Here is a 27,547-nt window from a genome sequence, read left to right as displayed (position 1 = left end):
ACATTATCAGTATTCTTTAAAGATCAAATGGTCTGTGGCAGATATCCTGAAAGCAAGTCACTGTTACTCAGCTATTCCCGGAGCTTTCGACCACGGTTGAAAGCTTCAGGATAAACTGAGTAAGAGCACCTTCCATTCAGAATGTTTATAAAACTGCATGATGTCGCACGTCTTGCCGATATCAGATCTGTTTTCTAAAGTTATTCAGATACTGGTCCCGTGTACATCAGATCAGATTAGGCCGGTCACAAACTACTTTTGTTGGACGATATATTATCCTATAAATAACGGATATTATTGTCATTTTAAAACCATTTTATGCATCTGATAAAATGATAATATTATAGTATAATAATGCATTACAGCCTTTCAAAGAACAATCAAATATATATTATATATATATATATATATATATTTAAAATAAAGAATATTTTATAAATAATTGGAATGTGAAAAACAATATTAAAATATTCTAAATAAATAAAACAAATAAAATAAAACCACACAACCAAAACAATAAATAAAATAGATGACTGTCTTTATAAAATATAATGTAATAGTCAGGTAAACCCAGCTGGTCATTCTGGCGTCATGGTGACGTTCTGATGTAAACAAAGCCTTTAACACAACGGGCGATATATCAAGGTCAGCAATAATGATCAAGGTCATGACCATAACATCATACAATAAGTTGATCATTTAATTATTATGGATTATTGATTATTAAATCAAACTTCAAATGTCACCTAGAGCGAAATATGGACATTAATCATTGATCTCGATCTTTAACTTTTCCTAAACCAAACAGAGTTCATTCTGAAAGAATAATACAGAAATATACATATATGAAAAAATATATATATGAAAAATATCCCCAAAAAGTCAGAAAAAAGTCCAACAAATGTCTGAAAAAAAGTAAATAAAATGTGTGAAAAATTTAAAATACAAAAAAGTCAGTAAAATGTCCTAAAAAGCAAAAACAATGTCCGAAAAAAAAGAATATCCAAAAAATGACAAAAAAGTCAGTAAAATTTCAGAAAAAAATCAAAAAAAAAATGTGAAAAAAGTTAAAAGTAAAAGAATTAAAAAAAGTCCAACAAATGTGTGAAAAAAGATTAAAAAAAAAATGTGAAAAATATAAAATAAAAAAAGTCAGTAAAATGTCCGAAAAAAAGCAAAAAAATAAAATGTCAGAGAAATGTCCGAAAAAATCTCTGAAAAATATATATATAATATATATTAGAATAAATATAATTTATGTTTTTGTTCTGATGTATTTTAGGAATCCTTCTGTAACACCTTGGTCAGGGACAACAGATGGAAAATAGACTTTTGGCTAATTCTGGCATTTCTTTATACCATGTGTATTTATTAATATGAACCATCCCTTCTTAACTAAACTAAACTAAACTAAACTAAACTAAACTAGACTAGACTAAACTAAACTAAACTAAACTAAACTAAACTAAACTAGACTAAACTAGACTAAACTAGACTAGACTAGACTAAACTAAACTAGACTAAACTAAACTAGACTAGACTAAACTAAACTAGACTAAACTAAACTAAACTAGACTAAACTAAACTAGACTAGACTAGACTAAACTAAACTAAACTAAACTAAACTAGACTAAACTAGACTAAACTAGACTAGACTAGACTAAACTAGACTAAACTAGACTAAACTAAACTAAACTAGACTAAACTAGACTAAACTAGACTAAACTAGACTAAACTAGACTAAACTAAACTAAACTAAACTAGACTAAACTAAACTAAACTAAACTAGACTAAACTAGACTAAACTAGACTAAACTAAACTAAACTAAACTAGACTAAACTAAACTAAACTAAACTAGACTAAACTAAACTAAACTAAACTAGACTAAACTAAACTAAACTAAACTAAACTAAACTAGACTAAACTAGACTAAACTAGACTAAACTAAACTAAACTAGACTAAACTAAACTAAACTAAACTAAACTAGACTAAACTAGACTAAACTAGACTAAACTAGACTAAACTAGACTAAACTAAACTAAACTAAACTAGACTAAACTAGACTAAACTAAACTAAACTAAACTAGACTAAACTAGACTAAACTAGACTAAACTAAACTAAACTAGACTAAACTAAACTAAACTAGACTAAACTAGACTAAACTAGACTAAACTAAACTAAACTAGACTAAACTAAACTAAACTAGACTAAACTAGACTAAACTAGACTAAACTAGACTAAACTAGACTAAACTAAACTAAACTAAACTAGACTAAACTAGACTAAACTAGACTAGACTAGACTAAACTAAACTAGACTAAACTAGACTAAACTAAACTAGACTAGACTAAACTAAACTAGACTAAACTAAACTAAACTAGACTAAACTAAACTAGACTAGACTAAACTAAACTAAACTAAACTAGACTAAACTAGACTAAACTAGACTAGACTAGACTAAACTAAACTAGACTAAACTAGACTAAACTAAACTAGACTAGACTAAACTAAACTAGACTAAACTAAACTAAACTAGACTAAACTAAACTAAACTAGACTAGACTAGACTAAACTAAACTAAACTAGACTAGACTAGACTAAACTAGACTAGACTAAACTAAACTAAACTAGACTAGACTAAACTAAACTAAACTAAACTAGACTAAACTAAACTAAACTAAACTAGACTAAACTAAACTAAACTAAACTAAACTAAACTAGACTAAACTAGACTAAACTAGACTAAACTAAACTAAACTAGACTAAACTAAACTAAACTAGACTAAACTAGACTAAACTAAACTAGACTAGCCTCTGATCATCAAACAGCTCCTGATGTGTAGACGGTGAAACTCAAAGTCACTTTGGATAAAAACTTCTAATGTGATGTATAAACACACACACACACACACACACACACACACACACACACACACACACACACACACACACACACACACACACACAGATGCGTGTTCTCTATAATATTATAATATTATAATATTCATGTTCTGTGTCAGCTTGTTGTTGTTACTTCCTGTCGATCAGAGATGAGTTTGATAGACGACGTGTTACATGAACACAGTGATGTAACAGTTGATGTTTTCAGGTTCTCAGATTTACTGTTTATCTCCTGAGAACTCTGATATCATTACAACTCCGACACGCTCTCACTGGTCAGCAGATAAACTCATGCAGTTCACTTATTTATTATTGTTTTGACTTCCTGTAGTCTGTGACACGCCACGAACACGCCACGAACACGCCACAAATACGTCACAAACACGGCACTAACACGGCACTAACACGCCACTAACACGCCACTAACACGCCACAAACACGGCACTAACACGGCACTAACACGCCACTAACACGCCACAAACACGTCACAAACACGCCACGAACACGCCACAAACACGCCACAAATACGCCACAAACACGGCACTAACACGCCACTAACACGTCACAAACACGGCACTAACACGGCACTAACACGGCACTAACACGCCACGAACACGCCACGAACACGCCACGAACACGCCACGAACACGCCACGAACACGTCACAAACACGGCACTAACACGCCACTAACACGCCACTAACACGCCACGAACACGTCACAAACACACCACCAACACGTCACATTAATATCAAACTATACAAATCTAAACAAGGAGCTGGTCATGAAGGAGGTTAAATAACTCCCAAACTTACGCTAAATTCTGGCGAGGAAAAACTGTGATGTCCATGTTCAAAAGGGTCCCTTGACCTCTGACCTCCAGATGTGTGAATGTAAATGGGTTCTATGGGTACCCACGAGTCTCCCCTTTACAGACATTCCCACTTTATGATCATCACATGCAGTTTGGGGCAAGTCATAGTCAAGTCAGCACACTGACACACTGACAGCTGTTGTTGCCTGTTGGGCTGCAGTTTGACATGTTATGATTGGAGCATATTGTTTTATGCTAAATGCAGTACCTGTGAGGGTTTCTGGATCAATATCTGTCATTGATCTGTATTGTTCATTGATTTAAAATAATAAATATATACATACATTTGCATAAAGCAGCATATTTGTTCACTCTCATGTTGATAAGAGGATTAAATACTGGACTAATCTCCCTTTAAGTTTCATTTAGAACAGATGAAAGTCGTGTGATTAATTTGCGGTGATTGAATATTTGAATCGATTGACAGCCCTAATTATTTTATATCCACTACTGACGCTGCTAAATCTGAAGGCTTGTTTGGCGTTCACTTCCTGCAGAAGTACCTCCACTTCAGAACTACCGAGTTCGGTTCTCCATCATCTTTAGACTTTCATTCGGGGCGTTCTTGACTTCATTCAATCAACTTTTCTTTTCAGTCTCTGGTCCTGCAGTCTCATGTCCTCTTAATGTGGAGTGTCAGGTTGTTTACCTGCTGGTGAGGATCAACTGGCACACCTTTAACTGATATTAGGATTCATCGTTATGAGAACACAGGTGCTAAAAATTCAGCGGTTTAAGAACAAGTCATCAAAGAACGTTTATCGCCAAGAAGTGAAAGTCGATTGTTCGTTCCGTTGCAACATCAGCGTCCAGCAGCAGAGATACGCCTCCGCCATTTTGGACTGAAAGCGACGACCAGACGCCAGTAAAACATCCGCCTACAAAGAGACGTACAAAAGTAAAACTACATTATTTCTATTCTAGGGTCATATTTAATGTCTCTACTGAAACGGTCTGTGTTGAACAATACAAATATTATTAATTGAATAAGCAGTCCAGAATGGCGGCAGCAGCTGTTGTCACAAAAAAAAACAGAGTTTCGTCTCTTTACTTCTATACTCTCTGATGTCATGAATCTCAGGACCGTTCTCAAGAACACATTTAAGGAGAAATTTAAGAAGATATCGGTGAATCACGCCCAATTTCAGTTTTGGTCTTTTACGGGATTTGTTGACAGAAAAAGTAACAGGAAGTGTTTCTCCGTTATGTCGCCACAGTAAGAGAGCAGAGAGGCGTCTGACAGAGATCTTCTGGACCTGCAGCAGCAGCAGGATGTGTTTACAGATCACAGAAACATCAGTGAAATAAACGGTAAACTGTCGACACCGTCGGTGTTCCTCTGCTTCTAAGATCTGAGAAACGTGGCGTTGTGATACGACTCTCGACCTTTGACCCACTTCGCTTCATTACGCAGAGATTAACTCGGTGTCGGTGTTAAGAGCTGCTGTTTGGATCTGATGTAATCAGTTAGAGTGAATCACAATAACACAGATGTTACAGATGTTACAGATGTGTGAATGTTGGCACAGTTTGAGATTCAGGGTTCGCTCACGAGGTTTGACCTCTCAGCTTTAGAGGAAGTGTTTTAGTCTGTTGTTTACTGTGACTGTGTGGTAGTAAACCTTTAACCTCTTTTACCCGGCAGACCCGGTACCGGTACCGGTACCGGTACCAGTGCCGGTACCGGAGCTGTGTGTTAAACATTGCCTTTAAAAACTACATAAAATGCTGTGGTGGTCTTTTTTCTGAATAATTTCTAAAAGACGAGGCCTTAACGCAACAAAAACAACACTCAGAGTGGACTGTTGTTTTACTACTACTAATACTGCTTTTGGTCATTTTTAGCACATTTTTCTTTGTTTTTTAATCTTTTTTTCTGACATTTCTTTGGACATTTTTATGGGCACTTTTTTTGCCTTCTTTTGGTCATTTTTAGCACAGTTAGTTTTTGGACTTTTTTATTTATTTATTTGGACATTTTTCATATATTTTCTTTCATATATGTATATTTATATATTGTTCTTTCAGTTTGCTTAACAACGACTTTGTTATTTGTTGTTATCTACTTTATCATATTTCATTATTATAATAAAACTACTCCATTTGGAGTCAAAATTATAATTTTTTTATAGATTTTCTACTGTGCACAATGGTAGAATGTGATGATGCACAATGGTAGAATGTGATGATGCACAATGGTAGAATGTGATGATGCATAATGGTAGAATGTGATGATGCACAATGGTAGAATGTGATGATGCATAATGGTAGAATATGATGATGCACAATGGTAGAATGTGATGATGCATAATGGTAGAATGTGATGATGCACAATGGTAGAATGTGATGATGCACAATGGTAGAATGTGATGATGCACAATGGTAGAATGTGATGATCCACAATGGTAGAATGTGATGATGCACAATGGTAGAATGTGATGATGCACAATGGTAGAATGTGATGATGCACAGGGTAAACATCATGATCAAAGGCTCCATTGTGGTCTCATAACCTCCTGTAGTGGATATCAGGAGTATTTTAGAGCCAGATTCTCTTTCAAGAGGTAGAAAACCCGTTTGGCACACTTTGGATATCCAAAGTGTGCCAAATGGAGAGTCCTCCTGGTCCTATCCTGACTAAAACCTTTGTAGAATCTATGTGCTTTGTGTTATTTATATCTGCTTTGGCACAGTTGTAGTCGAGGAGTTGCTGAATGAATTCAGTGGCGTCTCTGTGCATGGCATCGTTGTTATAATGCTGTTATCCACTGTCTCATCTACAACACACTTTAGGAGAGGATAACAATGGTTCATCCCAGTTTACTCCGGCATAGTAACAGTCACAATGTTCCTGACACTGGGGATGAATTCTCTGAGGTCTTACCTCTCCATAGAGACCAAGATCATGCAGATAGACCTGCTGGTTGTGGAGCTATACTTCATTTATGTTGCGTATGTCTGACCAGAAGAACCACACCTTCCACCTTCCAGACGGGCTTTAGAGGTTAAATTCAGTTTAATCTGCTGATTTTAAACAAATTCTGTCGTTCGTACGAGTTCATCATGAAAACAACCCTCACTGCCTCGTACTGTACTGAAGCACACACAGCACTCATACTGTAGAAGCACTAAATCTGAGTGTGTGTGTGTGTGTGTGTGTGTGTGTGTGTTTGTGTGTGTGTGTGTGTGTGTGCGTGTGCGTGTGTGCGTGTGTGCGTGCGTGCGTGTGTGTGTGTGTGTGTGTGTGTGCAGAGTCCAATCTAACAGTATTGCATTAATCCAGCGACTGTGGTGTTAGAAGACAGTAATTTAGAGCGACCCCCGTCAGCCAGTCTGTGGATTATCGTCTCAGAGACGCTCCGCATCGTCTCACATCTCTAAAGTCTAAAGAATGAGAAGAGTTGCGTCAGCGCTTGAATTCATTATTTTCTCTTAGAAGCACAAATTAATTTCACATTTTATGAGAACAATGACATCACTGACTATTAATCCTCTTCTGCTCCTGATGATTTTATCAGCATTTGAACAGTTTTGTCTGTAGATTGAGACTATAATTACATATATATACTGTATACACTGTATATAGAGTAAAGATACATGTATTACTTTAACAGTTAAGGTAGGAAACCGTTGGAGAAGTGAATGTAAAAGCCGGTGTAATCAGGGTTACACGTGCTGCAGTCTGGAGAAACTAAAGAGAGCTTTGTGTTTTTTGTTTTTGAATTGAAATACTTGATTGAATGAAATCAAATGAAGGAATCAGGGACTGTAGTTATCAGGGTGGGAAAGCAACGCAATGATCTAATTCTAGAGGATTTAATCTACTGTTGACTCTATTAGGACTTGTCAACAACAACTGCAGAACATCTGGCATTTCTATCTATATCTTCAATATAGTTAACAGATTGAGATTCTTTCAGTCCGTCCAATAGAAATCCAACATTTACATCCGTCAGTCTTTCATTAGATCAAGTTCCTGCAGCAACGTTTTATTGCTATCAAAAGCAACACTTGATGAACGGGAGCACCGACGGTAGACAGAGAATCAAACACAGAAGAAGAAGTTGATTTCCATTCAACTCTTTCTTTGGATCAGCACATTGAACATATCACCCAGATGGCCTTCTTTCACCTAAACAACATGGCTAATATCAGGTGTTCTTTATCCATGGCTGATGCAGAGATCCTAATCCACTCCTTTGTATCATCCAGACTGGATTATTGTAATGTTTTGCTCTCAGGCCCGGCCCGTTCAGTACCAGAAGTCTTTAAATGGTTCAGCTGTGAGTACTAACAGCAGCCGTGTTGGTTGTTAACGTTCATAATGATAGCGTTGGTGGAGTGTCTTTGAAGGGACGCCTGAAGAGACGGACTGTCCGTGTTGATGAGTTGAGACTTTGAGTGTGTTCCAATCCACGTACTTCCAGAAGTACACTTCAATGTAGTGCACCTTGTGCACTCTGTACTCACTTGAGTAGTGCGTACATTTCAGCGGGGTAGGGTCGTCTCAAATCGAATACTCTGCGGCGCACTGACCGGAAATGACGATCGCAACATTTGACCGCGGCTCGCTACCCGCCAAAATATCTTCTGAAAAAAAATGAAAGCAGAGTGGAAATTATGTTTCCAACGTCGTCGCCTACGACGTGTCCTCCTGTTGGCTGAAAATGCACCGGTATGTTTACGTATTGTTTTATTCTGTTATCTACGTATGTTTGAATAGTGGTCGTGGCTCCGCCCCTTCCGCTACGTAGCCAAGATGGCAACAGTTGAGTGCGGAAAGTGTCCAGCGTTCCACACTCAACCATCTGACCGTTTTGAGTACAATATCCGGGTACTTTGAGTGCACTGCATTTTGCCGTACTTCCCAGTGTGAACGCACTTATGCACTCAAAGTAGTAAGTGTAAGTACAGAAGTACGCGGATTGGGTCACACTCTTTCTCTCTACATTGAGGGACTTTTGGAGCTCGTGCTGCTACTTTCACTGGAGAGGAGTTGTCAACACTGAGCTGGGTTTATAGGTTGGATACTTTTAAAATCACGTGTCCCCTTGCTAGTTTCTCAACATCGCCGACCCTAGCTTTACGTGGGAGAGAACGACAGCCAATAGACAACCAAGCTGACTGAAGAAGGAAGGACGACCACCGCCGTCGTCATGGCGGCCACGGCTAACGCATGAACTAATGCTAAACGTGAAGCATAAAGTAGTAGTAAAGAGTCTAGAAGCAAAGAGACAAAACTCCAACCATTTTGGACTGAAAACAATTATTATATTTATAATATTTTATTGTTCCAACACAGGCCGTTTCGGTAGAAGATGACAATAGAATTGAAATAATTTAGTTTTGCTTTTGTACGGCTCTTTGTAGGCGGACGTTTTACTGGCGTCCGGTAGTCACTTTCAGTCCAAAATGGCGGAAGCGTAGCTCTGCTGCTGGGCGCTGATGTTGACATGGAACGAACTATTGACTTTCACTCTTTAGCGATATACGTTCTTTGTGGTGAGATGGAGATCAGAAATGGAGGATAACTCTTGGTCTGTGTTTCTTCTTTCCAGGTGTGGCTTTTCTCTTGATTGGGAATCAATAAAGAGAGCAGCCACACCTGGAGAGAAGAAACAGACCAGGGGGGGGGAGCATGTAACAATCCCGGACGAGCCCCCAAATATGTTCGACCTCGTCAACGAGCTTTTCTCTGGGTCGTAACATCGATTGTGTCTGACAGCCTGTGTCCCTCCGGTGCAGAGCTAGTGTGTTTATTTAACGTGTCTCTGTGACTTCATCCATCCATCCTTCCTCAGTCTCCACTACAAAGTCAAAACTAACATCTCTAATTCTTTCATGTTTGTTCACACTAAAGTCACGTTTGATCGTCAGAGATTTAGTGAGATTAACGTTGTTTTTAGTGGGACTTTGGTGTTGTTGATGAATAACCGACGGATGCAGCGGTAGACCAGCAACTCTCCTGTTCTGAGAGGTCAAATGACTGGTTTGGTGAATGGAGTCTTAATCAACTAAGATTTATTTAGTCGATTAATCTAGACTTATTTCCAAGAAACTTCTGAGCTCATCTCTGGTAAACAGATTTAAAAAGGTGCTTTTCTGTGATTCTTTGTGGAGAAGCTCAGTTTTACAGATCTGTGGATTAAATCACTTAATGCCGGGTCCACACTACACAAGAATCAAGATGATTCTGGTCCTGATTCCTCCCTTTGTTCTCACTAAAGTCACGTTTCATCTCAGAGATTTAGTGAGATTTGTTTTAGTGGGACTTTAGTGTTGTTGATGAATGAATGAGTTAGTGTGCTGTTGCTGTTTCTCTCATCACACTACAGGAACTAAACTGTTCAATTGAACACAACACGTCGTTATGTGTGGGCTCTCTCACATTTTACACATATGGTAACATCTGAAACATTTGTTAGTGTGGACCAGCCTTAAGGTTAAGCATTGACCTTGAATGGTTAAGGTTAGGATTAGCGTAGTTTAGCATTAAGACTCAAAGCAGAGGGAAAGAAATGTATAAAACATAAAATCACAACAGTTCGTTTTTATACTTTGGTTTCTGTACGGACTAAAGAAAGTGTTAATCAGACTGAAGACTGAACTGGAATAAGATCTAATGTGAGGAGGGGGTGAAGCCTAGGTGAGAGGAATAAGCTGATTGGCTGGGAGGACTAACGAGGTTGATTCAGAGCAGGTGTGTAGAAGGTAACGGAGGGAGAGACAATTCAGGAACATGTTGAACTGTGCCAGAGTTACGTTCTCTCAAAGTTCTTCTGTTGCTCTTCTTCTCTTTTCAGTCAGATCACAGCCTCGTGTTGAGTTTTGAGCATGTGTCTCTTAATATAAACTAACATTGTCAGAGATTGGTCAAAGCTATCCATCAAAATAATGAAGGGAAATTGACGTTTTAAATGCAGTTTGAATGATAAAAACCAGCTGAGCCACTGTGGAGATATTAATGTCTAAAGTCAAGAAGACGGTCTGATGGTGTAATGTAGGGATGTTAATAATTAAACATTTTAACCGATTAACACTATCGGTTAAAACGGTTAAAAGAAATGTTAATAATTAGCTCAAAAACTGAGCAGCTCAGAGGAGCGGCTCGTCTCTTTAAGGAAAGGTCCACCTAGAGCTGGAGAACATAGATACGCTCCTGTAGAAGCTCCAGTAACAGTAGAGTTAAAGCCAGCAGCTGATGGTGAGTGCTGTCCATCAGGTCGGAGGATTAGTGAGGGTTAATGGAGCCGGACTGCTAACTTTACTCTTTACAACCTCACATCTCTGCTGGAACATTAACAATCATTTTAAGGTCAATAAAGTATTTCGTATTCTGAAGTTATCATCCTGTATTTTCTGTTGGATACGGTGAGTTCACTGTAATGTAGAATAATACTCTTACACTGCTTATTATACCTCTAAATACATATTAATGACAACATATGAACATTATATACTGTACGTCCTTTTGTGCATCTTAGTTACTTTGTGAGCTTTTGTGGACAAATATGCTGCTTTATGTAAATGTATGTATATATTTATTATTGTAAATCAATTACCAACACAAAACAATGACATGGTTTGTCCGGAAACCCTCACAGGTACTGCATTTAGCATAAAGATTTAGCATGTCCGAAAAAATTAACAAATTAAAAAAAAAAAAAAAGTCTGACAAATGTTCGAAAAAAAAGTTTAAAAAATGGCAAAAAAAAGTCAGAAAATTGTCCAACAAATGTCTGAAAATATCTGCAAAAAGGGTTTTTAAAAAGTCTGAAAAATATCAGAAAAATATGCTCCAATCATAACATGGCAAACTGCAGCCCAACAGGCAACAACAGCTGTCAGTGTGTCAGTGTGCTGACTTGACTATGACTTGCCCCAAACTGCATGTGATGATCATAAAGTGGGCATGTCTGTAAAGGGGAGACTCGTGGGTACCCATAGAACCCATTTACATTCACTGATCTGGAGGTCAGAGGTCAAGGGACCTCTTTGAAAATGGACATGACAGTTTTTCATCTCCAACATTTAGCGTTAGTTTGGAGCGTTATTTAACCTCCTTCATGACCAGCTAGTATGACATGGTTGGTACTGATGGATTCATCAGGTTTTATAGTTTCAGATGATACCAGGATCTTCACTAAAGCTTAAAACTAAGCCGCTACAACCTAAACATCATAGGTTGCATTAAAGAAATTTCAGAGTTAAAACAAATTTGTGTTAGCGTGTTATTATCACGTTAACTTTGACAGCCCTATTAACGCAATCGATCTTTCTGAGATTGTTAACTATGGACAACCATGCTATTAATCGCGATTAAATATTCTTATTTATATTTATATTATATTCAATTTACTTTATTGCAGGAGCGCCAGACTTAACTTAAATTTACATTTGCTTACATATGATGTTGTTCATACTTAAACCATTCCTACAATGTTTATATATTTTATTGTGAAAAAGTAAAAATTATGATAAATTAGAAAAAATTTAAGAAATAAAGAAATAATAAGATAATGAAAAGATTAATGATAAAAAAAGAAAAAAGCGGGCAGGTTTCCGTCCAAATGTTGCACAAATATAAACCAAAGTTCCAGAAATTTGGCAAAAAGAAAATGTGAATTCTTGTCGTTTCCGTCCACGATGTTCGATGATCATCCTGATTTATCCACAAAGTTCTGATTCCATCACACTTTTATCAAACTTTACCACCTCAGTCAAATATTAAATCTGTTTTACAATATTTTGATTTTATTTCGGAGGGCGTTATTATTTATAACCTTGCAAATGACACACGAAAATCCATCTCGTCAGGTTCCAAGTAATGTGTTTGGTCTGCAAGCCAGATCACGGGCCAATCAGTGAGGAGCTACAGGCCGCTAGGGGCGGGACTTAGGTGTAAGTGTGACGACACGGAGCGGCGATTGTTCGTTTTAAAGAACAATGACGTCTCCTGAAGGGTTAGCGTAGCTGCGATAGCATCACTTCTATCTGTGGAGAGGAGGACACGACTGAAAGCTTTCACTCTTCTCCTGACTGGCTTCAGCAAGAGTTTGATTGACAGATGGTTCATCCAATCACCTGCCCTTTTCTAAATAGTTTCCAATGACAGCGTCTCAGATGTGTTCTGAGGAACAAACCATCTGGAGGGTCAGGTTATTATTATTATTATTTAAATACATATAAAACCTTTTCTTTCCTCTCCTGTTAATCGTGTGTGTCTGTGTTATAATCACCTTCTCAGGTATAAATAAAGTGAATTGATCTGAGTCACCTGTAATCTCAGTGACTCTGATTCTCTTATTTAAAGCTGCTATAATTAATTGAAGCAACTGATCAGTTACATCAGATAGTTGTGATTATCCTCCTCCGCGGGGGGGTGGAGGTGACCGAAGCAGGCGTGGGCGTGGCTTAATGATACGCAGCATGCAGCAGCATCCTGTGACTCTGTGACTCTCTGAGCCCAGAGAGTGTTGAGATTAGCCTCCATACGTCAGCCACAGGGAAGACCTCAGAGTTAATCTTAAACTGACACGACAGGAGATCCCCAGATATCCCTGTTTCCTCTGGAGCTGAGAGGAGACCTGACGGGCTTAGCGGTGACGGAGGGAGGCCAGAGGCGTGGTTGTTGAGCTGCGTGTGCACGGTGTGAGGATTGGCTTTTTAAAGGTTACCTTGGTGGTGAATGTAGGTCTGGTGAGATATTTCCCATTAAGTGTAGCTGAGGCGGTGCAGGCTGCAGCCGAGCAGCTCTGACATGATTAATGGTTTCATCAGGAGCAGAGTGTCAGCGGCTGCACGGCTGAATCCTGCACCGCCGCCGCCGCCACTACAACAATAGCTCTGCACCGGAGGGACACAGGCTGTCAGACACACCCGGTGTTACGACCCCGAGAAAAGCTCGTTGACCAGGTCGAACATAATTTGGGGGCTCGTCCGGGATTGTTATATGCCCCCTTCTCTCCAGGTGTGGCTGTTCTCTTGATTGATACCCAATCAAGAGAACAGCCACACCTGGAGAGAAGAAACACAGACGAAGAGTTAGGTTTCTGAGCAGTTTACACACACAAGTGCTCGCCATCCAATCGCCGAAAAATGGAATTCTTGCAGGAATCCAACAAAATGTCAAAAGTTTTTGATCCCAAATCACAGCATGTCTTTTTCTCTGGTGTTCCTCAAGGTCTTGGTGTCTTAATGTGGTATTTTGGAGGATTATTGATCATTTTTATCAATTCTCCAGTGGTAAAAAAATGGTTAAATTTAGCAGCAAATCTGTGGAACAAATGGTATCAACCCAACAATTGCTGCAACAACTTCTGAGACATAACAGAGCATGAAGATGATCATCAGATACTTCTAGATTAATGACTAGAACAACTTGACCCTCAGTGCTGAGCTGCATCTCAGATTAATCTTCAGGTTCCAGCTTTCAGATGATGTTCACCACTTCTATGTGACATCTACTGCTGACCTGCTATCTCCCCTAAAGACCCACTCGACCCCCTAAAGACCTCCTGGACCCCCCTAAAGAAGACTAGAACAGGTGTATTGTGGGTCTCAGAGGGTTACCGGTGTGTCTGCTGGTGGAGATAATAATAATAATAATAATAATATATTAGATTTATATAGCGCTTTATAATATTCTCAAAGACGCTCAAAGAGATGAAGCTCTTTCCTCCTGTATTATTTACTAGCTGTTTGCATTAAAGGCGTTTTTACTCACAGCTTCCAAATTTAAGGGGACAAGCATGGGCGTCCATGGGGAAGTCCTCCAGCTGCATGGGACACTCCGCTGAGATCGTCAGTCTGAGAGGAGAGAGAGCAAAATTACACATCATCATCATCATCAACTCTTATTATAAATAATTAGTTTCATTTGTGTTTAATTAACCAATCAGAGCCCTCGTCTGTCTTCGTTAGTGTCAGTGAGCCACCAGAGGGCGCCGTGATGAGGATGCAGCTGTTTGTGTGCAGCACTAAAGCTCTCTGAAAGGTTCGTGAGAGGAATCAGAGGAGGATGATCTGGTGGAGTTCTGCTGCCACCTCCTGTAGAGCTGCGATAAAGCACCAATAACCACAGAGAGCTCCTGTAGAGAGTCTCTACTGTCTGAACTCTACACAACCTGATCTGATGCTGCCCTCTGCTGGACTCACTGATCATCACCAGTCTGAATACACACTGAAGACATGTAATAGTCTACACATGATATCCTAATACAAGGTAATACCAGGAGCTGATTTCTACTTTTACTCTGCAACACTTCAGAGGGAAATATTCTACTGTTTCCTCCAACGTTCACAGCCTTAGTTAACAGACACTATCATTAACTAAAAGTCCATCATACAGTCTTATAATATATGATGTATTGCTGCAGATTCAACAGCCCGTAACAACCAGCAGCCGTCAGTCATTACAAACTGTAGCTGTGCAGCCAGATAGCGTTCAAACCCACAAAACTTTATTACTAATCCTAGTTGGGATCAGTTTTTGAGTTGATACCATTTGTTCCACAGATTTGGTGCTACATTTAACCATTTTTAACCACTGGAGAATTGATAAAAATGATCAATAATCCCTCCAAAATACCACATTAAGACACCAAGACCTTGAGAACACCATAGAAGAAGACATGCTTCATATGTATCTTTCAGGACCTTCATTCATTCAGAAGGCGGCTGGTGTTACCGCAGTTTTGAACTCCACTACTTTCCAAATGTTTGACTTTGTAATCTCAGAGAATATCCAAGTTTTTTTCCTCATAAATTTATGATTTTATAATGTCACTGATTTGTGAGTTTTTCTTGTAAATGTGTGACTGTAATCTCAGAGGATATCCAAGTTTTGTTTGTTGTAAATTTACGTCTTTATAATCTCGAAAAAAATATTTTTTTCATATAAATTTATGACTTTAATCTCAGAAGAGGAGGAGGAGGAGGAAGAGGAGGAGGAGGAGGAGGAAGAGGAGGAGGAGGAGGAGGAGGAGAGGAGGAAGAGGAGGAGGAGGATGAGGAGGAGGAGGAGGAGGATGAGGAGGAGGAGGAGGAGGAGGAGGAGGAGGAGGAGGAGGAGGAGGAGGAGGAGGAAGAGGACCTCCAGTATCAGTATGAGGACAACATGATGACGCATCGCTGCACCACTGAGACACATGTAGTACGAGTGTGTGGGCTGTTGGTGCAGCCGAGGTCTCACAAAACATCACATTACCTCAGTAACAGGACTACAGTAATACAGTACTGCAGTACTGTATTACTGTAGTACTGTACTACAGTACTACTGTACTGCTGTAGTACTGTAGTACAGTACTACAGTACTACAGTACTACAGGCTGATGGGTGTTTAGTCACCTCTAACTGGATCACACAACATGTTTAGACCTCGTTCCTGATTCAGTGTTTTAGTTGTGGGACTGATTGAAGTATTAAATGTTGTTCGTGCTGAGGTTACCTCATGGTGTAGATACAGAACATCTCTACATGTAGACCTCGGTCCTGATTCAGTGTTTTAGTTGGAGGATAAATGTTGACCCTGCTGAGGTTACCTCATGGTGTAGATACAGAACATCTCTACATGTAGACCTCGGTCCTGATTCAGTGTTTTAGTTGGAGGATAAATGTTGACCCTGCTGAGGTTACCTCATGGTGTAGATACAGAACATCTCTACATGTAGACCTCAGTTATGATTCAGTGTTTTAGTTGGAGGATAAATGTTGACCCTGCTGAGGTTACCTCATGGTGTAGAGCAGCGTCCCGTCGTCTTTCAGCCTCAGCAGCTTGTTGGGCGTGGTCATGTTGTGTGCGATGGATTTCTTCCCGTTGAGGAAGAAGGTGTCGGGAGTCCAGATGTTACTGGCCAGCAGGTTATTCAGAGGAAGCATCTCCATCGGACCTTTGAAGCAGAGCCGCTCATCTTTCCAGCTCTGACGGAAGAACACGTCGATAGTGTATTCCTACGGAGAAAAGAACAGGTTAACATTAAAACACTCGTTAACTGATTAGCCCAATTATGACAGCGTATTAGGGCCGTTATAGATAGAAAACACATCAATTATGGAGGCGCGGGAAGGGACGGGGGATAATCTATGGACAAAACTCAGAATTTACGAGATAAAACTTGGATATTCTCTGAGATTAAACTCATAAATTTATGAGAAAAAAACTGAATATTCTTTTTTTTTGTTTGTTTGTTTTTTACAAGGACCCACATCGCTTTACTTTTTAAAGTTGATCAACCTCATCTCACCAGAGACGCCACCGCTTGTCGTGTGTGATTCCTGCAGTGGATGACCTCATCAAATTATACTTTGCAATTGAATTTATCAATCAGGAACTTTTAGCCCAGAATCACCAGATTATCATCAGCATCCAAACTTTGAAGAAACATTACCGTTTCCAGAGGAAAACAACGTACACATTTGAGTTTTTCACGTAAATCTGTGATATGTTTTTCTCATATATTAACCACTTTAATATCTGAGAATATCCACGTTTTTTTCTTGTAAATTTATGACGTTATAATCTCGTAAAATTTGTGAGGTATTTTTTTCTTGTAAATTTGTGATTTTAATCTTAGAAATTCAGAAATATTATGGAATATTATACCCCGGCTCCATAATTTATATTTGTTTGTCCAATTATGGCCCCGATACAGCGTCATACTCAGTGGCAGATTAAGGTGGTCAGGGGTAGGGATGTCACGGTACCAGAAATCTAGTAGTCGATACCAATACCAGTGAATTTACATGATTCTCGATACCAATTCAATACCAAGGTAAAAAAAACAAAAAAAACAATAAATCCTATGTAATTCAACACTGCTTTATTAAAACATTTGAAAATTACAAAAAACAGAGGCGTGTAGCCTTTAAGTAATAAATAAAGAGAAACGTCTATTAATATTGCAAAACAGAACAGTGGCATGTAGCCTTCAAGTATTTAAAACAAACTATATTGTCTGGATGTCTGTCGTTGAGGTGCTTTGCTAAATTGGAAGTATTTCCTCCTTTGGAAAGAAAAGTACGACGGCACCGTTACTGCACCGCATACTGGTTTTTGTGAATCTATTATTACTCCATGTAAATCCGCCTCGAACGCAAAGTACTTCCATAGCCGACTCTTGCTATTTGTTTTCTCAACGAGTTGAGGCGAAGGTAGCGTTTTCTACCTTCGGTACCGAAGAAAACGAGTACTGTCACATTTTTTAATTTTGTTGGTACCGAAGTATCGGTTCTCGTGACATCAGTCAGGGGCCCCTAGGCCACTCTTTATACGCCCCCCCCCCCCACCCTTACTCATCATGCTTTAACGTTACCAGAGAAACGTCATTTAGTGCCATGTATAAACGAGTACTAGGAATATTACACGGTCTTAACATATCCAGTTCATTTAGGGATTTTCTTCAGTCGATCTTGATGTTCTTTCAGCCGTTGTACTTTTCGTTTTTGTGCTCAGTGATCATATTTTCTTTCTGATATTTTGTCACTATTCTGTCCAGTGTTGTATTATTTGAAAACCACATTGACCTTTTGACCCTGGTCCCATCATGGGGCCAGGGTCAAAAGGTGATTGGGTAGATGTGGCCCACATTTATCAGCTGCTTCATTTTTTTATGTTTTTTATGGGCCAATAGGGGTAGAGTTTTGTTTTTTTCTCTGAAGCAAATTTAAATAATTAAAGTAATCAGGCCAATCTGGGGCCCCTAGGCTGGGGCCCCTAGGCTGCAGTCTAGACCAGCCTGTCCATTAATCTACCCCAGGTCGTACTTAAGTGACTTTTAAATAACAGAAAACAACACACAGATTTGAGTTTTTTCTTGTATATTTACCACTTTAGAAGAAGAAAGGCACTTTATTGATCCCTGACACAAACAGGACCTGTATGCATTAATGAGATGAGACAGGCCCCCCGAGCAGTTGGGGGTTTGGTGCCTTGCTCAAGGGCAGCACTCGGTAGTGCCCAAGAGGCAAACTGGCATCTCTCCAGCTACCAGTTCACAATCAGTACTTGGTCCATTTGGGGACTAGAACCAGCGACCCTCCGGTTCCCAAGCCAAGTCCCTATGGACTTGGCTTGCTCAGATATTCTAAAATCTGAGAATATCAAAGTTTTTTTCTTGTAAATGAACAATTTTAATCTAATGTTTTCTCTGAATAATCCCCCTTGTCACAGCTCTGTGATGTCTTTTACCTACAAAGGCCCTAATATGCTGCCGTACCCAATAAATACTGTACATGTTTATGGGAGGTAACTTCATAAAAGGTATAAAGCTGTTTGTAGACACAGAGCCTCATTTAAAGGTCCCATATCAGCTCGTGTTCAGGTTCATACTTGTATTTTGTGTTTCTACTAGAACATGTTTACATGCTGTAATGTTCAAAAAACACTTTATTTTCCTCAAACTGTCTGTTTGAATATACCTGTATTTACTCTCTCTGTCTGAAACGCTCCGTTTTGACGGAATTGCGATGGAATTGCAACATAATTGCGTTGCTAGGCAACAGCTTGGGTCCATGTGTACTTCCTGTCAGCTGATGACATTCATATACACTGCAACCAGGAAATAAACTGTGACACATTTAGAATGTTTACGTTTAAATCTGTGTCAAGGGTCTAAATATTGTATATTTGTGACATCGCGAATGGGCAGAAATCCTGACAGCTTCTTTGAAATGCAGAGTTTCTGAATACGGGCTGTGTGTATTTCCCTGTGGATTGAGTGTTTCGATACTTTCACAGTATTTATATAGGACTTAAGTCTGCTTTATAATAAAAAAAACATTTCCCTTTTTTATCATATGGGACCTTTAAGGAGAAACTTTTTGAATATATTCAGTCCATCCTGTAAACACACAGTGTGACTGCACCTTCCACTGATGTGGACTTAATATTAATGTTGCATTATGAAAGATCAGGGTGAATCAGTCATGATACAAATACATTGAATGTGGATTAATTGGATTATTAAAGTTACTTATTTTAATACATTTAGGTCATTTTTACATTAATGTTTAACATAATTCTATTGTGATTGACATAACGGCCTGTAAAAGAAAGTTTAGCAGACTTTTAGAACTTATCTATAGATAAAGGAAGGGTTGTGTTATAATATTTAGTTTAAGTTGAGAATGTAATTTAATAAAGGAGTTTCTTACCATTTCAGTGTCGGAGACGGGACCAAAGCTCGTGACAAAGATGTTGGTTTTAATCTCAGTCACCTTCTCTGTAACGATAGAGAGAATACTGTCAGTCATGTGAACAGGTTTCACAGATTCTTCATCTTTTTTTGGCATTTTTTCGGAATTGTTTTGGACATTTTTCGGATATTTTTCTGACTTTTCTTCAACCTTTCTTCGGCCTTTTTCAGACATTTTTCAGCTTTCTTTTTACTTTTTTCTGCTTTTTTTTTTTTTTACACTTTCCCGTCATTTTTACATCATCGTTTTGACATTTTTCAGCCGTTTCCATCTGCAGGACCAGTGCGATACAGACTGAGTGTTAGCAGCAACATCTGTACTTTAATAGGTCCAAATAGAGTTCATGATGCATAATTAATTAATAGTCTGTAATGATCTAAACATTCTACTGTTTCATAGAACAGAAACATTTCCTCTCCTCTCCAGAACTTCTCAGCTGTTTCCTGTTTCCTCTACAGAGAACAATAGAGCTGCAGCGTTATGAACGACAGGAATAATGACTCTCTCAAGGTCACAGCGGCTCTCTGTCTGCTCCGCCGTGTGTTCACGCTGACGTTAAATCATACTTAGAGGAGGCGTAAACAGCTGAGCGTTGCCTCTTTGTCAAAACACTTCATGAATACAGACACGTTTTCCTGCTCTGGAGTCAGCAGAAGACAGATGTTGCTGTGCAGAGCGGTGAGAGCTGTAATCTCTCATCCAAACATCTGCATCTACAGTACGGAGCTTTGTGTAGAAAGGTGTGACTGCTTTAATCAGTCGAAGGTGTCGAGGTTCGTGTGTCCTATACCTCCCAGTCCAGGACGCAGTCTGTTGTCGTACCCGTCCAGCAGTCCGTCCAGAATGCGGGTGAAGATGGTGATGTTGTCATTTAACTCGGCCTCTTTGGGAGTTCCAGTTACATCCTGAGAGAGGCTGCACACACACACACACACACACACACACACACACACACACACAACTCCTATAATATAATCTGATTTACATCTTGTGTTTTCTATATATTCAGTGAGAGGTGAATCATCGTGTTCAGTTACAGCAGCAGTCAGTTCCTCACCTCAGACGGCAGGTGATGCTCACAAGCCAGAAACAGACCAACAGACGGCTCATTGCAGAGCTGTAGCACATCCCATCTCCCATCCCTGAAACAACACATTAACACCACAATAACGGATTCTACCTCACGTTTAAACACTTTACTGTAAATATAATATTATTATAGAGGTATTTATTATAGCACATCCCATCTCCCATCCCTGAAACAACACAGCAACACCACAATAACGGATTCTACCTCACATTAAAGCTAAATTATTCTATTGTAGCAGAACTAGAGAGGAAAATGTAAAATAATCAGTAAATCTTTATTTTCAGGTGCACAAATGTTTTCACTTCTAACATCACAGAAGCACAGCAACGACACTTTTATTTATATTTATTATTATTATAGAGTACAGTCTAGACCTGCTGTATATGAAAACAGTCTATAGATAACTTCTGTTATGATTTGACGCTATATAATATAAATATATATATTAATATATATATTAATATATATAAAAAAATGTTTAATTGAACTGAAATGTAGAATAATTTATGTAATATAATAATATTAATAATAATAATAATAATAATAATAATTAAACCGTGCAATACTCAACATTTCAGACATTTTTTTTCACATTTTTGGGACTGTTTTTTCAGACATATGACATATCTCGGACATTTTTCGGCCTTCTTTTCAGTCTTTTTTTGGACATATATGTAGGACATTTTCGGACATTTCCTATTATTATTATTATTATTATTATTAATAATAATAATAATAATACTTAAACCATGCAATACTCTGGCATTAATACTGTACATTTCATTTTTATCTTTTATTTACCTGTTTACATAAAGGTTAAATATTGCACATATTTGTACATATTTCTTATATTTCTTATTTATTTATATTGCTGTACATATATTGTGTACATTATTTACATAACTTGCATTTTAAATAATAATTTATTTCTATTTTTCTTATATTTCTTTATGCTTATATATAAGTTTAGTTTAGTTTAGTTTAGTTTAGTAGCTGCAGCCTTGCAGCATCTTTTCTTCCTGAGGTCCTCAAACACACTGATGATGTGACGGTGTGAGAATAAACAGGACGAGACAATATAATATAACATATACAGAATAATATAACACAACAATACAGAATAAAACAGAACAAGACTGAAACCCACTCAGACGAGACGAGCTGCTGACAATCAGAAACAATCTGAAATAGTCTGTTACGCTGCAATGTCAGTATGTTTCTCATAAATTTACGGCTTTATAATCTCACACATTTGTGAGTTTTTTTCTTGTAAATTTACGACTTGATATTCTTGCAAATTTCAGAATTTTTTCTTATAAATTTGTGACTTTAATTTCAGATAATCTCAAATCATATCATCCATCCTACAAGAAGTAAGTAGCCTACATCAAAAATATCCCTTTACACCTCAGACCGCCTCCACATCATCAGACCATCAACATCACACTATATTATATAGACACACAATTTGTCTCTAATTAAAAGATGATGTTTTACTAACAGTTTTAATTATATTTGACTGTTTTCTTGTGCGATATGTGTGAGTAGTAAATTCCATTCCTGCATAGCTCGGTACATGTATACATACATAAGGTATAGAAGGTATATAAGAGCAACTTTAACGGGGATCAATAAAGTATTTCTGATTCAGGTGTGCTGACGGTATCGCAGCACCCGATGCAGCAAGCACGCACCCAGATAGTTGCAATCTGCGTTTTCTACAGGACAACATCTGTCCAGATGTTAGTCTGAATAAAGAAAGCTGACGATGCAAACTTCTCTCTTACAAACAACTCATCTCACTGCAGGAGCCTCAGCTCGGTTTCACTAAATAAAAACGTTTTTCAATAACAAGTCGATGACACCTCCAGTCTACCTGTATATATATATACTGTAGATATTATATCTGCACAGCTGCATTCCTCTCTGCACCACAGCTGGACTCTGAACATAGATCTAGTAGCGATGCTGTAACGCTGCATCCTCCTCTCACATCCATCCTCCTCCGGCTCTCTAGCCTCCAGCATCAGACCTCGGGTATTCGCTCTCTATCAGTCTCTATCACACACCGGCCTGTATATCATCATCATCATCACCATCATCTCTCTGCTGCAGCTGATTCTTACCACACAAGACGATGCGCAGTGAAACTTCTTCTCCTCCCAGCAGATATATCTCTCTCTCTCACGCAGATCGCTCTCTTTAGTGTTTGGCATCAATTCTTCTGCAGACCTCCATCCGGCACAATGATCGCATACTGGAGAGAGAGAGGGAGGGAGAGATGGAGAGAGAAAGGGAGGGAGAGAGAGAAAGGAGAGGAAGATGTGGAGTAATAATCCCTCTGTCAGCGAGCTCTATCTCGCCCCGCAGCGATTAAAAGGTTGTTGGCAGCAGCAGTAACAGCAGCAGCAGCAGCAGCAGCAGGATGGAGAGACTTGTGCTGACTGACCATCCTTTAGTTTGGTCTCTGAGGAGCCGCCGGCTCACAGAGCAGCTACCTCTGCACTAAATCCAATATAGTGTCTGTATCCAGAGGAAGACGAGCACAGGACGATACAGAGATACAAAGAGAGGGAACCGGGAACGATTAAATAGAGGAGGAGAGAGAGCAGAGAGAGCAGCAGGGAGGTACAGTAAGACAGAGAGAGATGGAGAGAGAGAGAGAGGAGGAGAGAGCAGAGAGAGAGAGATGGAGAGAGAGAGAGAGAGAGAGCAGAGAGAACAGCAGGGAGGTACAGTAAGAGAGAGAGAGAGATGGAGAGAGAGAGGAGGAGAGAGAGCAGAGAGAGAGAGATGGAGAGAGAGAGAGAGAGAGAGCGCAGAGAGAACAGCAGGGATGTACAGTAAGAGAGAGAGAGAGAGAGAGATGGAGAGAGATACAGGGAGAGAGAGAGGAGGAGAGAGACAGAGAGGAGAGAGAGAGAGATGATGGAGAGAGAGGAGGAGATAGGGGAGGGAGGAGAGAGAGAGAGAGAGAGAGAGAGAAAGAGAGAGAGAGAGATGGAGAGAGAGAGAGAGAGCGAGAGAGAGGAGAGAGAGAGAGATGGAGAGAGAGGAGGAGATAGGGGAGGGAGGAGGGAGAGAGAGAGAGAGAGGAGGAGAGAGAGAGAGAGAGAGAGAGAGAGGACGAGAGAGAGAGAGAGAGAGAGAGAGAGAGGAGAGAGAGAAAGAGAGAGAGAGAGATGGAGAGAGAGAGAGAGCGAGAGAGAGGAGAGAGAGAGAGATGGAGAGAGAGGAGGAGATAGGGGAGGGAGGAGGGAGAGAGAGAGAGACAGGAGGAGAGAGAGAGAGAGAGAGGAGAGAGAGAGAAAGAGAGGACGAGAGAGAGAGAGAGAGAGGAGAGAGAGAGAGAGAGAGGACGAGAGAGAGAGAGAGAGAGAGAGAGGAGAGAGAGAGATGGAGAGAGAGGAGAGAGAGAGATGGAGAGAGAGGAGAGAGAGACAGAGAGAAAGAGAGAGAGAGATAAAGTCTCAGTATAACAGTGAGGACCATCAGAGGAATCATCTCCTCAACAATGAAACCTCTTAAAGCTTCATAATCTAATTATCATATTAACTCCACAGTAACATCAATCTGTATATTATAATATGTAGAGTGAGGACGTGTCTGCTGGTTAAATCGATCCATTTGATTATTGACTGAGACTAGAGCGAGAGAGGAAGCACTGATCTGATCAGCTGATACTGCTCCTTATTAAAGAGGACCTATTCAGCTCATCTTCAGGTTAATTCTGGTATTCTGGGTTCCTACTAGAACATGATGACATGATTTAATATTCAAAAAACACTGTTCTGATTGGTCAACTGAACCAAACTCTTTGGACTCCGCTCCAGCTCCGCTCTAACTAGCTTTGTTTGAGGGCGTGCCAAACAAGACCTAGCTATTACGCAAATGTGTTACTTGGTGACATCACCGCGTTACAGAAGAAAAGGCATTTCAGTTCAGGAGCAGTGTTTCTGTGGAGGAGAGGACTTTGGGCTTTGTAACTTTGCAGAACTTTTTAAATCTATAACACACTAAAGGAAAGAGAAGAATCATTGTTTCAACGGAGTGACGTTGTTCGGCTGCAGCTCGGGTTCATGGAGATGGAAGTTGGAGGTTGGGGGGATGGATGGAGACTGATGTTCCTGACCCATGTGGAACTAAAAGTCAACGTTGATTTATTACAGTTACTTTATTAATAATAATAATAACTAGAAAAGCAATTTTATTATTATATATTTCAGCTTTTATTTTGAAAAACTAGGTGAATCCCTAGTTTCCTGTTAACATACAAAAAGGGGAATCTTACCAAGCTCCAAACAAAGTTAAATATTTGAAAAAGTACAATTGGGATGAATGAAAGATGAATAATAGCCAGAATCTATGGAAGATGTGGAACATTTTACAGTTTGAATGGAGTTTCTAGGTGAAAGTATGAACGAGCAGTGAAGAGTTGAAAATGTTTAAATTCTGAACATCTCTTCCATTCATTTCAATGGAGAATTTGATGAATTATGGTTAATAATTCTGAAAATATGAACATTATGAATGAGAAAAGTAATAGCCATCATGTCCTAATTGAGCTGCACGTTTTGATGTTTGAATGGAGTTTCTATGTTGAAAAATGTGGAAAGAGTAGCGATGCAAAAAAAGTGCTCTGACGAGAAAAATAAAAATAAAGAATGTAGAAGAACATATGCTTCCAACATTCACACCAATAATAATAATAAAGTGGACTTATATAGCGCCTTTCAAGAAACCCAAGGACGCTTTACAAAGAGGGCTCACAAAATCATACTAATAAATAAAACAGAGGAGAAAACAGTAGCCAGATAATTAAAGAGTGATGTGTAGGAAGAGTTAGAGGTCAGAGGTCAGAGGTCAGAGGTCTTGATGAACAGGTGGCGCTTCAGGTGTTTTTTGAAAGTGTCCAGGGATGAAGCATTTCTGATATCAGGAGTAGTGTCCTGGATGGAGTGTCGGGGTGGAGGAGGTTGGTTAGGTGCTGAAGGGGCATGGAGGGATTTGTATGTGAGAAGGAGTTTATAGGTGATGCAGGACTTGATTGGAAGCCAGTGGAGGTGGATGAGTGTCGGGGTGATGTGCTGCCAGAGCCTAGTGCGGGTCAGAACCGGCAGCTGAGTTCTGGACATACTGGAGCCGGTCCCCCGGACAGGACTCCATTACAGTAGTCCAGACGGGAGGTGATGAGGGTCTCTGCCACGGAGTCGGAGAGTGATGGACGGAGGCGGAAAATGTTTTTGAGGTGGTAGAAGGTGGATTTAGTGACGGATTTGACTGAAATGAGAGGTTGAGTCCAGGATGACGCCTAGGTTGCGGACCTCGGAGGAAGGGTAGATGGAGCTGCCATCCGCGTCCAGGAGGAGATCTCCAACCCAAACCACCATCTGTTTCTAAACCTAACCAAGTAGTTTGTTGTCTAAACACTGCAGGAGCTCTCACAGGTGTTCTGACCTAAACGCTGCCGGAGCTCTCACAGGTGTTCTGACCTAAACACTGCCGGAGCTCTCACAGGTGTTCTGATCTAAACGCTGCCGGAGCTCTCACAGGTGTTCTGACCTAAACGCTGCCGGAGCTCTCACAGGTGTTCTGACCTAAACGCTGCCGGAGCTCTCACAGGTGTTCTGACCTAAACACTGCCGGAGCTCTCACAGGTGTTCTGATCTAAACGCTGCCGGAGCTCTCACAGGTGTTCTGACCTAAACGCTGCCGGAGCTCTCACAGGTGTTCTGACCTAAACGCTGCCGGAGCTCTCACAGGTGTTCTGATCGCTCATGTTGCTAAATATTTGTAGGACAACGAGAAATAACTTTTTGTACGATATCATCCGATCCGTTGTATGAGGATACGTTGCACAGTTACATTCTCACATATCAATAATCTCAATGAGTTTCATGCAGTAAAGTATTGATATATTGATTGAACACTGGTATTGGATTGTTATCAGCAGATATCCTGATTTGAGGTAACAGAATGGGTATTAGGAGGTAAGACATTTGATCAGTTCTCTAGTGGTGATGTGTTTCCTTTTAGTAAAACTACTTTATATATATAAATGATTTCCCTCCTCTCTTGATGGAGCGGCCTGTAGTCGGCCTGACGTTCAGTATGTGGGACACAAACCTGAAATGTTATTTTGGTTAAGAGTCCAGACTACAGGAGGAGACCATATGCCTCTATACGGTACAGGATAAATCCATCATTCTGCGTCCGTCTGCAGCAGGATGAGGCTCGACTGATTATTCAGCTTTTAAACCTTCAAACAGGAGAACGTTTCCTGACTGAGTGGACTCAGACGTCAGATTCAGAGTCGGCACTGAATGACACAGGAAGTAATTCCTCCTTCTTTTGTGTTTACAGGAACGCTGTCGATGGGAACAAGAAGCTGTTCGCACTCTACGACACCAGGTAACCATCAGTATCATATCATAACCAGTAGTGTTAAAGATCAGAGCCTACCTGCTGAGGAACTGGGAGGAGGCTG

General features: G+C 39.6%; 1 protein-coding gene across 1 annotated transcript in view; it reads right to left on the bottom strand.

The window, feature by feature from the left end:
* gabra5 (gamma-aminobutyric acid type A receptor subunit alpha5) overlaps positions 1-27,541 on the bottom strand; it is a 38,119-nt gene extending 10,578 nt beyond the window's left edge. Inside the window, exons 1-7 of the mRNA XM_074636757.1 lie at positions 27,523-27,541; positions 23,187-23,317; positions 21,028-21,112; positions 20,761-20,885; positions 19,929-19,996; positions 16,507-16,727; positions 14,503-14,585 (exon numbers count right to left, since the gene is read on the bottom strand). Coding sequence (XP_074492858.1) covers positions 14,503-14,585; positions 16,507-16,727; positions 19,929-19,996; positions 20,761-20,885; positions 21,028-21,110 — 580 coding nt within the window. The 5' untranslated portion in view covers positions 21,111-21,112; positions 23,187-23,317; positions 27,523-27,541. The remainder of the gene's footprint in view (positions 1-14,502; positions 14,586-16,506; positions 16,728-19,928; positions 19,997-20,760; positions 20,886-21,027; positions 21,113-23,186; positions 23,318-27,522) is intronic.
* Between the last annotated feature and the right edge of the window lie 6 nt (positions 27,542-27,547).

The sequence above is a fragment of the Sebastes fasciatus genome, chromosome 5 (assembly GCF_043250625.1).
Source record: "Sebastes fasciatus isolate fSebFas1 chromosome 5, fSebFas1.pri, whole genome shotgun sequence".
NCBI lineage: Eukaryota > Metazoa > Chordata > Actinopteri > Perciformes > Sebastidae > Sebastes > Sebastes fasciatus.
Note: the sequence above shows the minus strand (reverse complement) of the source record. Positions and strands in the feature narration are given on the sequence as shown.